This window comes from Dysidea avara, chromosome 12, assembly GCF_963678975.1.
Source record: "Dysidea avara chromosome 12, odDysAvar1.4, whole genome shotgun sequence".
Taxonomy (NCBI): domain Eukaryota; kingdom Metazoa; phylum Porifera; class Demospongiae; order Dictyoceratida; family Dysideidae; genus Dysidea; species Dysidea avara.
The window spans coordinates 17,890,594-17,912,516 of NC_089283.1; the positions used below are offsets into that span (position 1 = coordinate 17,890,594).

The 21,923-nt window shown below is 37.4% G+C and overlaps 2 protein-coding genes across 4 annotated transcripts; both read right to left on the reverse strand.

The window, feature by feature from the left end:
* Positions 1-5,150: 5,150 nt before the first annotated feature.
* Positions 5,151-11,809, reverse strand: LOC136240769 (uncharacterized). 2 transcript variants are annotated; one of them, XM_066031802.1, is made up of 3 exons: positions 11,704-11,781; positions 9,199-9,270; positions 5,151-6,716 (listed from the first exon to the last, which is right to left on the reverse strand). In XM_066031802.1, the coding sequence occupies exon 3, from the start codon at positions 6,692-6,694 to the stop codon at positions 5,267-5,269; it is 1,428 nt and encodes a 475-aa protein (XP_065887874.1). In that variant the 5' UTR covers positions 6,695-6,716; positions 9,199-9,270; positions 11,704-11,781; the 3' UTR covers positions 5,151-5,266. The 2 variants fall into 2 exon arrangements, with proteins under 2 accessions (XP_065887874.1, XP_065887873.1); XM_066031801.1 differs by lacking the exon at positions 9,199-9,270 and having other exon boundaries at positions 11,704-11,809.
* A 2,225-nt stretch (positions 11,810-14,034) lies between these two features.
* On the reverse strand, positions 14,035-17,886 carry LOC136241449 (uncharacterized). 2 transcript variants are annotated; one of them, XM_066032663.1, is made up of 2 exons: positions 17,835-17,886; positions 14,035-15,609 (listed from the first exon to the last, which is right to left on the reverse strand). In XM_066032663.1, the coding sequence occupies exon 2, from the start codon at positions 15,578-15,580 to the stop codon at positions 14,174-14,176; it is 1,407 nt and encodes a 468-aa protein (XP_065888735.1). In that variant the 5' UTR covers positions 15,581-15,609; positions 17,835-17,886; the 3' UTR covers positions 14,035-14,173. The 2 variants fall into 2 exon arrangements, with proteins under 2 accessions (XP_065888735.1, XP_065888734.1); XM_066032662.1 differs by having other exon boundaries at positions 17,795-17,853.
* Between the last annotated feature and the right edge of the window lie 4,037 nt (positions 17,887-21,923).

Genomic DNA, 21,923 nt, shown 5'->3' on the forward strand with positions numbered 1-21,923 from the left:
AGTGGGTAAAATTATTGTTACTTCACCTGTTGAGAGCATTGCTCGAATGAAATTCGTGCAGTTTTGCATAATGCACTATAAATCTGGTACAGATTTTAGGTTGCTTAAACTCTGTAGCTAGCTATATATGTACCCTGTGGACCGTTCAATGACTTAATATACATAATTATCCATGCATCCCATTTGTGATAATAGCACTTAGTTTGTAACACTACCCACCTTTACAAGAGAGAACTAAGGTGCTAGCACACTGTCATAAATTTATGTGTCTTGATGTTTTAACACATAGCATGGATTTAAGTAGTTTCACTATCTGTTATTTTACTGACATAAGGTATGCTTAATGACACTAACTTTTAAGGGTTGTATACAATCACTGGACTGGACTAGTGGATTGTACTGGTGTACTGGTGTGCAATGTAGCCAAAGTCTTTGAGCAGGCTGTAGGACCAGGTGTCCTACAAACCTTCAGCACTTGTGCTGTAAAGCATTAATAAATAATAAATAAATAAATAAACTTAACTCAAGGTTTTTTTTTCTTCTGAAGCCTCTTTTCTTTTCTTTTATTTTTTAGCACATATTTGGGCAACTGGCTGCATTGAATGTAAACAATGCAGGTGAACCTGTCTACTTGGTACTGCCTGTCATGTAGGATTATATGCATTTGCATAACAACTCTCTCTTACCATTGTATGACTACCTTTCGTCTTATCATGAAGTACAAACCATACAATACATGTGTAAGTGGTAACAGTTAACTGTCTTGCTATTCCATAGCAGACACATAGCTGCAACTGAGCAATGTGGCAAAATCACACCTTATTTTTGTGTGTGTGTGTGTGTGTGTCTTTATGTGCAGGGGAGTGGTCTAACTACATCATACTTACATTCAGTTGACAAGTATTTGGTGAAAGGGAAAATACTTGAGTCCAGAAATCCAGTCCCCAGTGATTGTATACAGCCACTTCCAAGTGCATGAATGCATCAAGTAGTTATTTCTACTCAGTAGTAGTTACGTGATTGACTTCAAGTTGCAGAGTCACTGACTTACACAAAACAGACAGTACAACTAATATGTTTTCCTCACTTGCTTTCACTTTAGCTACAGTTTGTGATAGATTAAAGTTGCTTAGCTCTGAACAATTAAGCACCACAAAGTAACTGAAGTGTATGCACATAATACAGTGCATGAATCACAAGTCTACTCCTGATTATAAATAAAGCAATAGCTACGTAGTTATATACTCTAGGCTTGATGTTCATGCAAGACAAGCAAACATGATGCTGAGCTGCTTTACAGTATAGCCCATGTCTGCATGGTAGTTGAACTGAAACACCATGTAGCTAGATTCAGCTGCAGCAATTGTGAGAGCTGAATACAAGCGTTGAACAGATAATTGCAAAATGCAGTCACAGAAATTTATTGAGTATGCACTGCAATTTGTGTAGCAGTCATGTGACTCTTGTTTCAACCATGCAGAGTTATAAGGAGAAATCAGCACAAAATGAGTGCTAGCAAAAATACAACTAAGAGTATGATCCAATATAGCTTAATTGTTCAATGCATTTTTAAAAATGGATATATTGAGCATGGTGGGTTTTTTTTCAGCCAATCGCATTATGAAGAACATGGTTAGATAGTTGAGCAGCATTCTCACTTATGCATGTACATATTGGATTTTATGAAATGAGCAATCCTATACGTATAGAGCTAGAGAGATATCCAATGGTCAATAAATGAAACTGCTTTACTCTAGATCCCCAAATATTTCTTAAGTGTTGCATCATATGATATATATTTTGTATATCGTGTGCTACGTATATACAATACAGTTGCAGTGTGTACACAAAATAATGAAGTGTATAGTTGTGGTTTATATACTGTATCTGTTGTTACTAGCTATTCTTTTTCTCGATAAGATGAGGTTTGCTACTGTTCTAATGTTTATGTTGCTTCTAAACTCTGTGTCAAATACTGAGGGACAGCCAGTTTGTGCCTAAATTGATCAGTGTTCCTGTAGATTAACTGGTGTAGAACCATCCGGCGTGATTAATTTACATGGAATTGTAAGTGGTAAACATGAACCAGAATTTGTAGTTGAAGGAAAATCTAAACAAACCAACCTCTGGTATAACTTCTCCTATAACCTGTGTTTCAATTTCTCTGACTATGGGTGTCCAAATATTGGTATATGTCAGACTTGTGATGGAATGCAACCATATGACTTGGGAAATCTTGGCACTGTTGAGTTTGTGTATGGAGAGGATAGCAATCATAGTGTGGCAGCATTTTATGAATCTAAAGACAACACCACAGATGGCAGAGTATCAGTAGTCGGTTTGGTATGTGATGAATCTGAAGAAAAGGGAAGATTTGAGTTTATTGCTGAGCCTTACACACAATACTACACCTTTTGGCTCTACACTTGATGTGCTTGTCCTGGAAAATCTACATCTTCACTAAAAGAATGTAAAGCTAAGGATTTGTGTAGCTGTGAAATGTCAGATGGAACTGGTACAATTAACCTTCATATCCAAACAGCCCACTTCAATATAAAACAAGTCCAATGAATACCTTTCTATATAATCCTTGTTCACCCATGAAAAATCCTCAATGTAACAATAACTCACTTTGTGAAGAAAAAGGAGAATCACTAGGTAAGGCAGGCTTTGTCTTCAACAACAACCAACTAAGTATACAATATGTTGGAATGAATATTTTATCAACTGTGAATTTGATTTGTGATCGCAACTAAACAGATAAGCCAATCTTTAAAGCACTTGGTGATGGACACACATTCAATCTTTACAGTATGTGTGCCTGTCCTAATGGTTGTGGTGCTCCACCATCAAATGGAACATGTGACCAAACTGACTCATGTACCTGTAAGAGCACTAGTGATGGTGCAGTGATCAACCTTCATGGTCTAGACAACCCATATGCACCACTGACTGCAGAAGACAATGAAGGCCGTACCTACCTCTACAATCAGGAAAATGTAATGGAGTGGCTGCCTGCCATTCCATGATGTATCCTACAATAGTGGAAATAACAGTCCTAGAATAGACTACAACATTACCTCAAAATCATTTACATTTCATTACACTGGTGGTGAAGGAAGACATTCTTTTGATGTGCAGATGATATGTGATCACAGTGCTGCTACTGCAATACTTACAGTAGACAATGACATACCTAAAGGCACTATATTATATCATCTCAAGCTTGTTTCTAAATATGCGTGTATTTAGGAAATTTTAATGCAGCATTTTACACATGTACGCATACACAGAGACATCAAAATATGTTGACTATTCACTTTGTTTACTTCAAACTGTTTAGTTTTACTGCTGTACTAGCTGTAGTACCAATTGTGCAGGTCACATGCCATTAATTTCTATCATGCTACTCATTAATAATTAATACATTGTACAACTGACCAAAATTTATCCAGAATTTGCATAACAGACAGATGCATACTTTAGGTGCCAAATTTTACCTTTTTAAGATGCAAAGAAGTATCTCTTTCAGTGTTATGTCTATTATATTTATCACCAATCTCTATAGCATGTAGATTTATTTGCCGAATAAAGATGACAGTTTATAGCTAGCTGCAATTATAATAGGAAGTCATAGCCAAATGAATTTTCCTACTATGTATAATGAAATTTGATTATTCAGTGATATTCACAGTCACTTGCAGAATCCTTAGTTATACCTACGTGCATGGGAAACTGAGCTATAAAGCAATTCACCGCCACAATGCACCATTGCCCATAGCCTTGCTTAAGACAATTCATAGTAATTTCTGCCATAATACTCTCTATACTTCTTATAAACCTATTTGTATAGTGAGTTTCAGACCATCACCACCTAGTACAGTGACTGTGACAGTCTATACTGACCAAATAGTGATGGTCACAGGTTATAAGACTTGGTAGTATTAAATAGTGACAGTAACTACAAAACAATCTATATATGTCACTACAAACGTAGTAGATGACTATAAAACATCAAGTAAGTATGCAGTGGCAGAATTAGTGAAATTCACTCATTGTCACTGTTCACACCCTGTTGTGTTCCTAAATTTTGTGATCCGTAACTGGACTGGTGCACAGAATTACATATACAGTACTGGACTCACTTTTTTTTTTCTTGTATAACAAATATAACCAGGCCTGGCATGAGGGCACAAACTACATCCCAGGTTATAATATCTCACTAATCTCAGTGCTGGTACATACTTTAACCTTTATTATAAAGCCAATTAAGTGTTGAATAAGTGCTAGAAGTTGTGTGGCTATAGCATAATGACTTTAAAAGTCACGAGCAATGAAAGTTTGAAAAATTAGGCAAATTTTATGTCCCCACATGCCCTATGTTTATTTTCGCAGGCCTGGCTATAAATGTTTGTGATTATAATTGCAGACTGCAGGATATATGTATTGCTACACTGAATCTATAGAATATGCAATGTGTTCTACACTGATTTTATATATGATCTGTAACTATACTGGCAAATATTTGGACAACTGCATGCACTGAAGTTGAATATGCAGGTAACCCACACCACGTGCACTCTATGAAAACAATTAAAACATTTGTATACAATCCACTGATTGCATATAGTACATGACTATACGTGCACACAGCTAACTATAAAATTACTTTGACACAGTATTATTTGGTTGTTGTTTGCATGCACATTCAAACACCAAAGGTTCCCAAACTTTCCTGCATTCAGAATTATATATCTTATTAGGTAATGCAAGCTTCACCTCCATATGTCTTGGTCTGTTGTTATCCACCTATATAAGTTGTTGCTGGACATCTGTTCACCTACATGGCGATGTGCTAAGATTTTTTTGAAATTTGCATTTCAGGATTATTTTGTTCCCCCTTCTCCAATGTCTGGATCTGCCTAACTTCTATATTGCATCACGTATCACAGTATTATAATTAGTTTATAATTGCTGGTTTTCATATTATGAAAACCTATATTTCTAACAAAACGTTTTAGACATTCAACTTGATAAAATGTATTGATATACCACATGACAATCTCCTAGCAAAAAATATAATCAATCTTTGCAGTGTGCGAGTTCATGTTTGCATTTACATGCAATACATATAAAGTTATATTAACGACTGAACTTCAATAACTGAATAGTAAAACACACATAATATGCAGTAAAAATGTTAGTAAAAGTACAGGGGACTATATGCATGTATAGGATACACAACACCTTCTTGCTAGTTGGCACATTAGTCAAGTATTTGTTCACCACATGCATACTTAGATATGAGCTTAAGAGGATAGCGGGTTACGCCTTTAGGAATATCACCATCTGCAGCAAGTACCGGAGCTTTAGAGTCACGATCACATATCATTCTTACATCAAAAGAACGTCCTCCTTCACCTTCAGTGTAATGAAATATGAAGGATTCTGAAGTAGTATTGTAGTCTATTTTAGGACCGTTATTTCCAATATTGTACCAAGTATTATGGAATGGGTCTTCTTGGCACGCAGCTACTCCGTCACATTTTCCAATGGGATTCTGTAGTTTTATTCCACTACAAGGATTGTAGTAGTAGGTATATCCTTCATTGTCTTCTGCAGTCAGTGGTGCATATGGGTTGTCTAGATTATGAAGGTTGATCACTGCACCATCACTAGGGCTCTTACAGGTACACGAGTCAGTTTGGTCACATGTTCCGTTTGATGGTGGAGCACCACAACCATTAGGACAGGCACACACACTGTAGAGATTAAATGTGCGTCCATCACCTTCTGCTCTAAAGAATGGCTCATCTCTTTGGTTTGGTTGACAAATCAAGTTAACAGTTGACACAGTGTTGTTAAATCCGGTATATTGTATACCAAGTCGATTATTGTTAGACACAAATTTTGCAGAACTTGCAAGACCTAAAGGCAACAGTGAATCTCCTTGTTCTTCACACAATGAACTGTTGTAACAGTGCGGATTTGTCATGGGTGAACAAGGATTATATAGAAAAGCATTTGTTGGACTTGCTTCATCTCTTAATGGACTTGTTGGATTATCAAGGGAATGAAGGTTAATTGTACCAGTTCCATCTGACATTTCACAACTACACAAATCATTAGCTTTGCATTCAGTTTCTGAAGACACACACTTTCCAGGACAAGCACATCGAGTGTACAGCTTGAATGTATAGATTCGTTGAGCAGGCTCTCCAACATATTCAAATTTTCCTTCAACTTCAGTTTCATCACAAATCAGTTCTACCACCGATGTCCTGTTGTAACCAAACCTGTCATTAAATTTTGACTCATAATATGCACCAACAGTACCTTCATCTAGGTACAAAAACTTTACACTTTCAACATTCCCCAAGTCATATGGATGATATCCATCCCCTGTCTGACATATACTGGTATTTGGACAGCCGTAGTCAGAGAAATTCATACATGGATTGTACGAGTAGTTGTAGAACAGATTAGTTTGTTCAGACTTTGCTTCCACCATAAAAGTTGGCTCATGTTCACCACTAACCAGGCTATGTAAATCAATCACTCCAGGTTGTTCCACTCCTGTTAAGTTACATGAGCACTCATCAATTTTTACACATGTTGGCTCATCCTTAATCATAGGCTTAGCATCAGTAGAAGTGGTAACAACCACCAAAATGGCCAAAACAATAAATCCCATTGTAATGTAATGAATCCAAGATCTGTAAAATGTGTGTATAATAAATTCAACATTGAACAATTAGTACGAACATTATAAAGTAATCAAGACACACATGTACAATAGTGTGCCATGCAGCCCACACATTGTGAAGTTTGTTAGTAACTGGAAGAACAAATGCGATTTTTGCACATGTGTAGCTCAGGTTGCCTTTATGAAATGAGACTATTTTTACTAAAGAAATGCCCTCCATCTTCATTGGTCTGCATACCAATTTGTCATAATCACTTCAGACAATCCTGAAATATATATAAGCCTTCAAAATCAGCTTAAATTCTTTATAGTCTTTTTATATTTGCACATTTACAAAAGCTGCCATAAACTCAAATGCATTATCTGATTGCTTTGAAATTTGGCAGGCTTAAAGGCACATCTTGGTACTAAGTTTGGTTTGAATACAATAACAGTTGCAGAGTTATTAACAATTATTCACAATTATTCACTACATACACTTTAGGAACATATGGGCTCCTACTAAAATTAATAATTAATTTTACCAATCAAAGATGTGTGCATTAACTAAGTATTGTGTATTCTAACTACACAATTCCTAATGGGCTACGATTATTTACTCCAGTAAATGCCACAGCTTTTCCACTTGCAATTAAAATATAACTAACACATGATGGTGATACGGCTATATACAACTGTAACCATCCCTTCTGTTTTCCATGGTGCTGGCAGACATTATGCCGCAATCATAGTGGCTTTGATTTGGCCATGACTTCTCATCTGATATAATGCTGCTTCCACTGTGTTTCTTTGAGACTTCAAGATAAATCAATTGGTATACCCATTGCAGTAAACGTGCCAAAGGTGCATATTCTGGCCCCAATGTGGCTGGCCTAATTCCCACCAAAATCAGACAAAGGTGCTTGAACTCCTTTGCTTAGTAGAAATACTCTGAAATGTAAATCCTCCACACTTTTCACACTATGCATTTGTTTTTCACCAAACAACTCACAAATTTAATTCACGCCCGGATGGCAACGTGCACACTAAAGCCTACATGGATTAATCACATGTGATCATGTGAAAAAATTCCTGAATGATATTGCTCGTGAAATTGCTGGGATATTGAGTAGCTGTGAAGTACTGTTATCTACTTTGTCGTGACACCAATTATAGAATTACATGTAGCCATCTGCATTCCACAAAGATTTAGAGTTAAAATCAAGATTCTAACTCCTTGTATTGACAGGCTTAGCCTTTTCACAAGCAGGTGTCTAGTAGGATAGGATTTAGATATAGTAGACCCTCAGTTATCCAACCCTCATTTATCCATACTCTCATTTATCCAAAATTGGAAATTACTGTTCTATTAGTGTATTTGAGAAATGAAGCAAAAAGAGAAATGAGTTTGTACAAAAAGCATTTAAAGCAGTATACTATTCACCGTAGCTACACTTCAAGCAAAGGGTTGAATAAAACCAGCTTAACATGTACAGGTGCACACTTCCTGGCTACATAGGCAGCTGTGTAGTTGGCTTATCAGTCATGATTTCATTCATTGCTTAAAATCTGTTGTCTCTTCATTCTAACTGCTATTATTTGTTGTTTACCAGCATCTTAAATGCAAGAGTGTAGAGCAAAACTCACTCAAATTCTTTGATAAACTGAGTAAACACCTATTCCATTCAACTTAAGCATGCCTTTATAAACAATTTTTGAAGACACTCTAACCATAAGTTACATTTAGTTCATGTGGTATATTATAGAGCATGAAACCTGAAACTGTTAGGATGTGAGATCAACTCCCAGTTGTATTGCTGTTTTTTTTTTCTTCTTTTTTTCTTTTTAGCCAAACCTTTTGGTTACAACTCCTTCAACAACCTTTTTGTTACAAATTATGGCTTTTTTCTGTTATGTGTTCTTTTTGCTGGGTTCTGGCCTTGTGAAGGACCTGACTTCACAAGTATCAGTAGTGCACAGGTTCATGCTATTTTTTCTCACTACCTGTATAACTTTTCATGCCGTACCTGTATTTTCTCACTTAACCTGTTTCGGCATTGTTTTTTCTTATTAAAGTGCTTTTGTGCTTACCACAATATTAACTCTTAGTAGTAGCTAACTTTACGAAGGTGATGACAATAGGTGATAATAGTTAGTAATAGCTTGCTCTACTACATGAAGGTGATGACAATAGGTATAGGTTGTAGTGTGGTAAAGAGAACAGCAGGGATTGTAGCATTTTTAACATACAAAACTTAGCCTGCACATTAGGCAGGTACATGCATGATGCTACATCCTATTCATTTTCTTTTAAATTTGTTGTCAGGAAGTTGAATGTTATGTAGAATCTGATAATATATTACGTGTATGGCCTACATGACAGGTACTATACTAACACCACATAATATAGTTTGCGCCTGTGTGGTAGACATACGTATAGGTGTGCATAATAGTACAATATTACAGTTGTCTTTGCTTCTGTAACTACACACAACTCTGCTGGTCACAATTACCTGTATGCTCACATCATTTCAGTGTACTTGTAGGATAGCATAAGGCAGTCTCATGTTCTTTAAAAGTAACATCTATATACATGTAGCATAATATTATATCTACATGAATTTTTATAATTGGTTTCCATTACATTATGTGGAGATGGTCCTGTACATAGTGCTTAGTGCAGAACATATAATACACAATATGACTACCTGTATTTACAGGCCTAGCCTTCTCACAGGTCTCTAGTGGGATAGCACTTAATATAAAAACCTATGATGGTGAGAAGTCAATGTTTAAGTAGTGGTTGAATGCAGAGAATATCTCAGATCCCAGCTGTTGTGGCTCCCTTGGCACATGCCTAGATTGCATGTTGCAGGGGATCAAGTCACTGCTGGGTCTGGGATTTTTTTCTACATTCTTCACAGTTTCAGATACATGTTTTTGACTCCCTGTATTTACAGGCATATAGCCTTCTCACAGGTCCCTAGTGGGATAGCACTTAATATATATAATATGGCAAGCCCTGCCAATGTAGGGTAGGTAACAATGCTACGGCATTAAGTGCAAGTTAATGTCTATTGTTGTCAATAAAAATGATACTACATGAATAGCCTGCTTAATAGGACAGGTGCTACTAGAACCAATTGCAAGCACATCGTTTACTCCTGTATGGTAAACATATAAGTATACACATTACTACAGTTGTCTGTGCTTAGCTACTGCAATTCTGCAGGTTCAGGAGTACCCGCATGCTTCCCATCATTTCAGCATACTTTGCAGGATGGTGGTATAACGCCCATTTAAAAGTGATATCACCGTGCACGCTGCAGGACATGAATGACACTGATGTTTAATGCTTGGTTGTCATTATAATGTGCTTTTTCAAGTAACAACAATGATACATATACACTGTATTAAAGTACTATTGTTAGTGTTACTGACAAGAAATTATGCCAATCAAAGTCTATAGCCTTCATTATGTCACTTCCTGATGGCAAATGCTTCATGTGAGCTGGGTCATGTGATCTTAATGAGAACTCAAGTACCAATTTTACTATCCGAGTACCAAAATTCTTAACAAGTACTCGAGTGTTTGCAGTATTTGTTTCAGCCCTATTAAAAATGAACACAAAGGATTGTATGTAGGGAAATGCTGCTGTCAACAATTGCACGAGTTTTAGATCTTCTACATACCTACCAGGGGAAAATGAATGGATTGGCTGCCAGTAACACTTAACCCAACATACAGCAATGACAATATTGTGGCAGATTCTATATTGTCCACTCTACATGTTGCATAAAAATTAAAACACATTCATTTCTAAAATGAAATGCACCAGTAACCAGAAAATACATGAAGCTAGCTACTCAAGCTAGAACAGTGACTTATGATCAGTTACCATAGAATATGGCTTCATGGATTGGAAACTGTATCACTTTCCCATAGACTTTATACAGGAACCACAAATCATATCCTGGTTTCACACCTCCACAAAAAGTTATTCTATATAGAGTCAAATGATAGGACTTTGTTTTGCAGTGTGTGCATTTGACTTGTGGTAGAATTTATTTGACCACAAGTCACATGATGTGTAAACAGGTTAGCAGTCTTAAAAAGGAACAATGTGGACAAAGCACATTCACAGCTACGTAATCTCCTATGTAGTGCTATCTCAAAGACAATGGCATTATTCGATAAGCTATACATGGAGATTATTAGGCTTATTAAGAATATTAAGTTACTCCCCACAACTTCTTTAGCATAATGAGCTGGAAAACTGAAAGCACATTACTACATGATTCTTCTGTTTATTGTTGGCTAATCACATGTACATGCATGTTCCAGATCCACTTCTCATATTGCTTCACCATTATATTGCATAATATATGTAAATAAAATCTACTACCATTCTGTGTGATAATAAAAATGAGCTACTTGTCCACTTTTACAGTGGAGGATTGAAAACCAGTAGCTAAGCCAAACTGATTCTATTAAAGTTGGGTTTGCACCCGGTCCCCTTCACTAAATAACATGCATGCCGGCCTGTGCTAAACTGAGCAGCCCAGCCTCACAGCTAGGCCAGCATATTGGCTCGAAACCAACAGTGAGTTTGAAACTGTCATAATGGTTACAGCCTGGTTACAGCCTGGATACATAAAAAAGCACTGACCCGGCCTGCTCGCCATGCTTTTCTTTATTATGATTATGATTAAAGTACCGGTAAAGGCACAGCCTGTATACCGGATCTAGAAAACTATACCCCTCTAGGGACCTGCAAGGAGACTAATAGATTTTGAGTCACACTTGCATGGATCAGTATACAATGTACACTTCTATAGGTTTCATGGTATGAATCGTGTGGCACTGTATTTTTATGTTTGGAGTATATCTTTGCCGGTTATAGACGATGCGTCACTGAGCAGTATGCCAATCCAAGCGTACTACAAATGCACAAGCATATCACGAAGCATATTTCACACATTCAAGAACTGAACTCAGTATTGTAACTAACACTCACTTGAACACCGGCCTAGCTCGAAGTTTCTCTTGGATCAAGGATATTGCTCTTCAGGAATTAAGCTTTGTAGTATCGATATAGGTATCGATACTAGCGCATCGAAAACATTAGAATAGAATGCAAGGCAGTTCAGTCAATCCGTTCGAATCAATCCATGAATAGATTCTATAGCTGGAAATTATGAACTACGTGTCCACCCCAGGTGCACCTTCAGACATTATGCTTAAACTTTTTAAGTCTTTAATGACGTCCATTGCCGTGCCAACACCAACAACTGGATTCCAACACCAATCACTCCGGTCCATTGCTTGAGTACAACAATGCAATCTGGGACCTACATTATGTCTTGGACAAGCACAAAATAGAGGCCACACAACAACGGACTACTGTATAGAATGATTCCCATGCATTTGTTGTGACATGCCCTATTATGATTGACAGCAGCTAAATTAAGTTGAATTAATTTTACTGTCATTACAGTAGTTATAGGAGATCTATTGGTTTTGTATCAAATGATTAATATTTCTTTGATATAAAAACAGATAGCTTTTTCTCATTTTCTATAAATGATCACATCAACAAGAGGGCCAGCATCATGGTCAAACCCACACAATTTATTTATCAATAATTATATATTTTTCAGTTAGAGCAATTAATGATTGGAATGCTCCACCCCAATTGTGATTGATGCCGGCAACTCCCCAAATCAGTGCTGATCAGACATTGCAGTAGATGTGGCTATGATTTTTAATGGTATAGCTACTGATCATGTGTGATGATGTGTATGTGTATATGATTTGGATGTATAGGCCTTACAATTATGTTGTTTTTACATTGTTTTTAATTTGGTTGTAGCTATATGTTTTTATCGTCTGCTCAATACCAGTTAGCTAGGCACCTGAGGCAAACACAGGAGGCATCATTCAACAGCTACATTGATGCACTCCACAATTTGGGTCTAAGTTTTGACTTGCCCTATTGGTAGGTTGTATTATTGGTGATTGTACTTGGTTGTATGTGCCCCGAGCCTAGTTATACAACCAAGAATAATGAAAGCACTTGTGAAATGCAGATACTCTCCCACAAGTTGACCTAAAGTGTAGAGATGTGTGAATTTAGCTGAAATAATTGTAACCTATTACAGTGTAGCCAAATTAAGGGTCGGTCACACTCTGAAATTTCGTACAACCCCTTTGAAATTAATTTCAAAATTTGAAATTTTTGGCCTGAATCTATTCATTAGCACATTCCCTGCTGTTGCACAACTCCATATTTCAAAGAGGCTAAATAATTACTTGGTGGACTGCTGACAAGTTTTTCCTAAATTCAGTAAACCAATGTCAGTTTTATCAGTCAAAGAAACACATACCATGCATGACAGCAGGAAGAATTACACAGTTTTGCATATTACAAGCAGGGCTACAGGGTAGTAGAATCTCCTTCCCATGCTTCAAACAGTACTGTAACAATTTTTATTGAATCCTGAACTATATAAGCATGGAGACTGCCTCCCTTTACAGCAATCATACATAGCTATGTACCTTTTATAGGTTGCATTGAAGAATGCAAAGAGCACTAAGGCTTTCCTTAGTCATGATGTGCTGCAGTTTACAGAAACCAAATCTCATCAATCCTAGTCTGAGTGAAAGACTGAAAACAAAATCAAAAGCAGAGGTAATAGGTAATGGCAAGAGTACATAATAATTATATATATATTATGTACTCTTGGTAATGGCTCATGTGGTATACAATCAGATAGTACATGCTTGGGCAATATGTAATGGGTTTCAAAAACAAGCTATTAGAAAATAGTGGAGAGTCAACAGACAGGATAATAAATGAAAATAGAACATTGCACCATAAAGTCATGCGGGAGTACAAACACTTGCAGATGCTAGCTTCGAATTCACAGTGTCTGCTCCCAGACCCCCATACGGGATTACCTGCCATGCCAAAGTATAGAAGTCCCTTCAGAAATCTTGTTACCATGAGTCCTGATGTGCCCACATGCCCAGATTTTTGCAGTGCTGGCACACACGATCAGACTACTGGAAAAGTACCTTTGTGATCATGACTTCACTGAGCCACAGACATGACTTTGTGTGGCCAAGCATGCTATGTTAAGGTATTATTCAAAAAAGTCATGTGACACAAAATACTGATAATAATGGAGTGAAGTGTGGATAGCCACTGTAAACTATAACAAGTACATAGATTCATCTGTTTCCATACCATCTGTACAAAGATTCCATTGTCATAATTGTAATCAGTTGCAATGGTTACTGCAAATTTCATGCAATGTTTTTCACTATTATGTAGCTGTGTAAATATACTAACTTTTATAACCAATACCACACATAAACATATGCAGCAATGGAACTAAATTTATAAGCACAAAAGTGGGCACTCAGCATACTCTGATATAGCCATGTATCCAGTTATAAAAATGGACAAATGTTCAAATGTTTGTTTACTGTGGACATGCATACTTGGAAATTAGCTTAAGAGGATACATAGTAACACCTTTAGGTATATCATCATCTGGCAAAAGTATTGTACTAGTAACATCAGGATCACATATCATCCTTACATCAAAAGAACGATTTTCTTGACCTCCAGTGTAATGAAATGTAAAAGACTTTGAGGTAGCATTGTATTCTATTTCAGGGCCAATATTTCCAATGTCATAGTACAAACCATGGTAGGGATCATATTGACAGGCGGCTACTCCATTACATTTTCCTGAAGTGTTCTGTAGTTTTATTCCACTACAAGGATTGTAGTAGTAAAAGTAACCTTCATTGTCTTCTGCGGTCAGTGGTGCAGATGGGTTGTCTAGATCATGAAGATTGATCACTGCACCATCACTAGCACTCTTACAAGTACATGAGTCAGTTTGGTCACATGTTCCATTTGATGGTGGACCACTGCAACCATTAGGACAGGCACACACACTGTAGAGATTGTACGTGTATCCATCACCAACAGCTCTAAAGAATGGTCTATTTCTCTGGTTGTGATCACAAATCAAGTTAACAGTTGATGTAACTACATTTGGCACTGTATATTGTATGCTAATTTGACTATTATTCTGCATAAATTTTGCAGAATCTGTTTCACCTAAAGGAAGACGAGTTGTTCCCACATCTTCACACAATGAGTTGCCCTTACAGTCAGGATTTGTGATGGATGAACAAGGATTGTATAGAAAAGTATTCATTGGACTTACTTCATCACTAAGTGGATTTGTTCCATTATCAATGGAATGAAGGTTAATTGTACCAGTTCCATCTGACATTTCACAACTACACAAATCAATAGCTTTACATTCAGTTTGTGAAGAGGTACATTTCCCAGGACAAGCACATCGAGTGTAGAGCTTAAACTTGTAATTTCGTTCAATGGGCTCTCCAACATACTCAAACTTTCCTTTCTCTTCAGTTTCATCACATACCAGTTCTATTTCAGAAGATCTGTTGTAACCAAGATCATCTTTGTATTTAGACTTGTACAATGCAAAGACAGAATTGTTTTCATAAACAAATTTAACAGTGTCAAGATTTCCCAAATCATATGATTCTGATGATAACGAACCCTCTTGACAAATACTAGTTCTTGGGCAAAAGTTGTGCATAAAAGCTACACATGGATTATAAGTATATGTGTAGGATTTATTAGTTTTTTCATCTTTTGCCTCAATTGTAAAGGTTGGTAAGGGTTCACCACTAACCAGGCTACGTAAATCAATCACTCCAGGTTGTTCCACTCCTGTTAAGTGACATGAACACTCATCAATTTTGACACAAACTGGCTCATCCTTCACAGCATCAGAATTGGTTGTGATCGCCAGCAATAAAAGCACAGTAGTAAATCTCATTTTCTCAGAAGATGTGGCTGCTGTGTAATCTATACCATAGCACATGACAACCCATAGTATATGGCAAATGTGCAACTATACAACTCAAATATACTTTACTGTATGTGTAGTATATCAACATATTTCTACATCAATTGGAAAGATATCTATTATAATCAATAACTATGTAATTAATTTTATTGGGGTTATAGTTACAATGATTATATTGTTGTTACTATACACGAGACCGAGGAAAGCCAAGCTTCACAATGAAATCAATTGAGTATAGGGATGCATAGCTATTTTAAATTCTAGTACGCAGGAGTTTAAAGACTCTCCCCAATGGCTTCATGCTACCTATTATACTACAAGAATACTTTCATGTAATTTCCAACAGTCAAAGAAAAACTAGCTTCACATTTCATTCTCCATATGTAGGGTTGTATAGTATGGGCAGAACACAATTTGATACATCATCCAGTACCGACTGGACTTCATCCACAGCCTTTCTGCAATCAATCCATGCACTCACTATGGAAATTACACTTTAATTCTTGTGATAGCCACACATGCAAGAAGCCATTGCCACACTATCTACAAATCAACACCTATGCAATGGTAGTAGAAAAAGAAATGGGACATAAAGGAAGACGCCATTTTGACTCACAAACCTTCGTGATCCCTGCTATCTGATGCTATTTGCTTATTTTTGTGTCAGAGCATTTGACAAATAAGGGCTGAGCTGGAGGACAATCATGGGTCACATGTTTCTGGTGGCTAGATTGAACATAATTATACTGTACCCAGAGGTTTTGAGTGGTCAGGCCATCTACGGACTGCTATAGAGGTGATAGTCATGCACACTACTTTTTATTCGTATTATGTGATATCTAAATTTTAAATCAGAGATCATCTGATATTCAACTCCATAATTATGCTAAGCACATGCAGCATGCCAAGCTATGGGGTCTAAGGGCATGCTCTGATCCCACAGGGAAATTTAAAAAAATAGATGAAATGACATCCGCATGGAGGCTTCTTTTACAAGCAAAGTCTTTCTCTTCCTGCTTTTTGTTAACATTAGGAATAATCATGTCCTGCTACAGTACCAATTCTCTGATATCTGGCTAGCTTGGCTATGTGGTTGAATACTGAATGCTCTATTAGAGGATCGCGTACTGTATATTGCGGTGACTACTCTATTAGAGTATCCCAATCTTTACCAGTTAAAAATTCAACTATAGTTGTATGAGCTATATAGAAGTGGTCCGCAGTGGTAGGTCTAGATGGGTTTCTGGGTTTCGACAGAAACCCCCTTTTAAGTTTAGCAGTCTAAATACATAAACAATGTTGTACTAACAATTTGTCATAGCAAACAACTATATACCACTGTATTTTCTCATAGCATGCATGCAGCTGCATTTAACTGACACCATTTATAGCGATTAAACCCTCAGCAACACTTCACTTTTCATCTTCAACTGCATTAAAATCGATCAAGATACTTTAATAGAGCAGTCAAGTAACTACTCTAATAGAGCAATCAAAGCTACAGCTTGTAGTCACCATATTTGCCTTATATATAGTTAGCTATATAGTATTTACAGTTTAATGCATTGGATTTATTGTAATTGCTAACTAAAAATAGCCTAAAATCCGATCTCAGGGCTTCTAAAATCTCAAATTTTTCCAGACGAAATGTCACCAGATGCCTTATTCAGCTATAGCTGCCTTATTCAGCTATATAGCTGCCAACTTTAAGAAACCTGAAACCCCCCTTTTAAAAATCCTAGATCCGCCACTGGTTCGTATGGTGCCGGACCGTGAGTGTGCTCCGGCCCTGCTCAGTCAGACTCTCAGACTGTATCTTGGACTGTATCTCAGTTGTGATGAACGCAGTTCACTGTCCGGCAAATCCACTAGTCACACATAAGCTTAAACAATTTAGCCTAGTTTTGCTGACACTGCATGCAATGCATATTAAAACGCAACGGCGCATAGCCTAACTGCCGGTCGTGACTAGTCTCTGGGGGACTATAGTCTAGCCTGACACACCGGCAGTCAGTAACTAATACTGATCATCATGATATTAATGCACAGCTGCACACGAGGTTGCACATAACCATGATATTAATGCACAGCTGCACACGAGGTTGCACATAACCATGATATTAATGCACAGCTGCACACGAGGTTGCACATAACGATTCTTGAATCATGACACAAAATACTTACAGCACAGTTTCCAAACGAATCACACCGATAGCCGGCTTACTTTGCAAGGCTGTCCTCTGACCCAGTCATATGATTGCATTGGTCAGTCTCGTGATTCAGTCATGTGATTGCATGGTCTCCCTGATCCAGTCATTTGGTCAGTCTCCCTGATTCAGTCATGTGATTGGTCAAAAACGATATCTTATCTATAGCTATCTATAAATAGTGTCGTTTATGGGTGGAGCGAGGGGTGGAGTATTCACGCACGAAACGGAATGATGCTACTACTGTTCCACTGTTCCTGCTGCTGCTGCTGCTGCTGCTGCTGCTGCTGCTGCTGCTGCTGCTGCTGCTGCTGCTGCTGCTGCTGCTGCTGCTGCTGCTGCTGCTGCTGCTGCTGCTGCTGCTGCTGCTGCTGCTGCTGCTGCTGCTGCTGCTGCTGCTGCTGCTGCTGCTGCTGCTGCTGCTGCTGCTGCTGCTGCTGCTGCTGCTGCTGCTGCTGCTGCTGCTGCTGCTGCTGCTGCTGCTGCTGCTGCTGCTGCTGCTGCTGCTGCTGCTGCTGCTGCTGCTGCTGCTGCTGCTGCTGCTGCTGCTGCTGCTGCTGCTGCTGCTATTATTACTAGTTTATGATTATGATTGTATTAGCTAATTGAAGACATACATGCAGCCCATGCAACTCAGGGGCGGATCCAGGGGCTTGCAAGGGGAGGGGCACAAACAGGCTAAGTTGTAGGTGGTTGGGGAGAACAGCAGTTTTCTTGTTATAGTTGCTTTATTTTTTAAGCAGGACATAATTACCTCTTAGTAAGTGTCTCACTGTTGATTTTTGGCTTTGCAGATAGTTGTGAAGTCTTTTAAACTGTTAACAAGGCTATGAATGTCTTAAATCATAATTATTTTAGAGACACTTAGTACGCCTGAACAATTAACGCTGAGTGACAGATTACCCAGTTGTTGAATGTTGGTTTGACTTTGCAACAAAAATGGTGGCAATGTGTATTTTTCATTAGTTATAAATTGTTTTAAGGTTTAGCATTTCAATCAAAAGAGTATGGCTCCTCCACAAGAGGAAGGGGGAGGGGGAATTTAAGAAGCCTACCTCAAGTAGTTTTAATATCAACTCACACATCTCATTCTCTAACACTTGTACCAGATCTAACAGACTAAAACTGAGCCATAATCCATCTTTCAATAGCAAACAACATCACTTCTATTTTAGCTGAATATGTAGTCTGTGGAACTCTCTACCAATTATCAACAAGGACCTATCTACAGTAACCATCAAAAATCAAATTAAATCATTCTTCTGGAAACATTTTATTGCTAACTTTAATTCAACTGACACTCATAAACTCCACTACCTCTGTCCATGTAGTTCCTGTATCAACCACTTCTCCGTGAACTTTGAACATATCTAGTCCTCCCCCAATCACAGCTTGTCATATCTTATTTCTTAACTATTGTAAGCTAAGTAGGTAACTTTTAAGTGAAGTAGTCATAATTTTACTTTAATTGTAATTTTAGGTAAAGTATAATTGAAGGGGTCAGTGGAAAAAGGGACATGTGCCATTTAAAATTTTCCATTTTCTAAAAATTAGAATTCTCTGTTTTAGACACGTGAATAATCTTGTCACTAAGTAAACAACAGAATTTAAAAGTTCATGGCAGTCTCAAATTAGTTTTTAGCAATTACCACAATAATTCAAGTATGTCCCTAAATTCTGTTTAATGCCCACTATGTGGTCACCTAAATTTTCAAATGGCGCTTGTCCCCTTTTGCCGCTGACCCCTTCAATTACAAGTAATGTAGTTTTTGGATACTGGTACAGGATGCCAGTATTTCCATCAGTGTAATTTTACATAATATAGTTAGGTTATTACATTGTACAACCTTTTTGTCTGTCACTGCTTTTTACACTGTAAACTCTTTAAATAAAATAAATAAATAAAATAAATTTGCCCTCCTGGATCCGCCATTGCAACCAGTGTTGATTAGCTGGATACATCCGACAACAAAAAAATTGTCCACAAAGTAAGGAGCAATATTTTTTATCAAGCGGTAGCTATGCCGTTTAAGTAGGGATCGGCCTGAAATTTTGCACGCCGCACAGAATTCTGCTTTGAAAATCATCCTGAGACATCTTACACAACAAAAACCACCTTTACGGAATAGTACTTCTAGCTAAAGTATAATATATAACAAAACACTTACAGGAGGCGGATATAGAATTTTTTAAAATCGCCAAAACTCGAATTCAGTTTAGTCTACTGCCTCACTGCCTGACTGATCATGACCACAGTCGCAAGACTAGAGTCTAAACAAAGCAGCGCACAGCTACCATTTTACACCACAATAACTAACTTACCAGTGCATGGGATGTGCCTTTGGGGTTCCGACGAGTGTAGGCCCTCTGCGCCTTGTCTTTTCTTTTATTTCGAATCAGGCTGCTTGTCTTCTTCATTCATATCAAGGCATTAATTTTCCGTATCAACACTTTCTTTCAGCAGCATATTTAGACGCAATAGAATTATTTCAGAGCTGGATTTCAGAAGCACTTCAGTCCTTGCACTACCATAAGAGGCATACTAGCTAGATATCTGCAACTTCACGATTGGGATCCTGTTTGCGATAAGTCTCCAGTGCCCAACTAGTAGTAGACTTGATAATAATAATAAATCTGGTGGTGCCATGCAAAATAGAGGACGATGCAAGACTAGGTTTGTGACTACACCCACACATTAGCTATAACAATTATTTTATTCAGTGACAAAGTAGGGACTTTCCCACTGAGCTGTGCTGTAATATCATCATTCATCTCTTGTTTTGTTACTTTTTATTACATAGATCCCTACTTCATATTTAAAATTAAAAATACTTGTTTGTTTAGCAAATGTGGGCATCTTAAATGTTCTGGCAGTGGAGCTTAATGTATTTTAAACTATAATTTAAATACGTAATACAGCTAGCATTATTTATTTCAATTTTATTAGCTTTACAGCATGCACGTACAAAATTACAATTAAAAATTATTGGTGTGCATGCTGAAGGCATGCCAGCAAGTAGTGCTGACAACCAGTTGCTGTCAGAACTAATTGCTGGCATGCCTTCAGCATGCAGATATAAAATAAGAAGTGATATTAAAAGGATTAAGGAAAAGTTATCACATGTAACTATTTAGAGTGTGTGTTCATTAGAATCATTACAAAGCCTTTGTCATAATGCGACAGGGGATAGTTGACCGCTGACTCATGCACTTAAACAATTCCGATAACTGAAATTAGTCAGCAGGCCTCTCAACCTGGAAGCAGACCTGGCCATGAGAAAGCCAGCCACCCATCCCCCATGTAGCTAGACATAAAAGCCTACCATCTTTGTGATGGGGCTCATGCACATACATTTGTTTCAACAAAAACTTGAATGTGTAAAAGACACAACTAGCTAGCTATGTGGGTGCATTACTGCTGTTTACTGCAGCCTATAATATCTGTATACTATAGTGTGGATAAGAATCTACTATAGCTAATTATTGTTCCAGCGTTGAATCATGTGATATCAATCTTGATAACTTCTAGTTCAGTGATTCATCATCGAAATCATATATCATTTCTTGAGTAATCAGCAGAATGGATTTACTCAGTGCTCAAGCATGTCATCAAATTTAATTCTCCGCCCAATGCACCTCACAGCAAATAAGCAATAAACTTGTCATAACATGACACTGGTAGGAATTCACCTTCACCATCTCACAATTCTTCACCTTTAATATGTGCTGGGTCTTTTCCCAAGGATTTCACCTTCAAATAATGCTCAGTTCATTGAGTTTAAAACTATTTGACAGCGTGACACAGACAAAAATATGGAAAACTGCCTAAAATTTCAGCTCAAAATACAGTGACACCCTGCTGTTCTAATTAAATGATCACGTGATGCCTAGTTCTGGCTACAAGACATTTTGGGGCTTAGGGTGATTAAGGAAATTTTATTGAAATTCATTAAAAATTGTGAGATGAACAAGTGGTCATGATATCAAGGCTGAAATCATGTGTCTCACAACCAAATCGAGGTCTGAATTAGCTAATATTAGTTTAATAGTGGACTATTATAGCTCTTGGTTTGATGGATGTGCAAACACTAATACAAGATGTTTAG

Bases quoted from the DNA above. Each gene is read 5' to 3' on its own strand.
- LOC136240769 (XM_066031801.1), bottom strand. From the start codon at position 6,694: ATGGGATTTATTGTTTTGGCCATTTTGGTGGTTGTTACCACTTCTACT.
- LOC136241449 (XM_066032663.1), bottom strand. From the start codon at position 15,580: ATGAGATTTACTACTGTGCTTTTATTGCTGGCGATCACAACCAATTCT.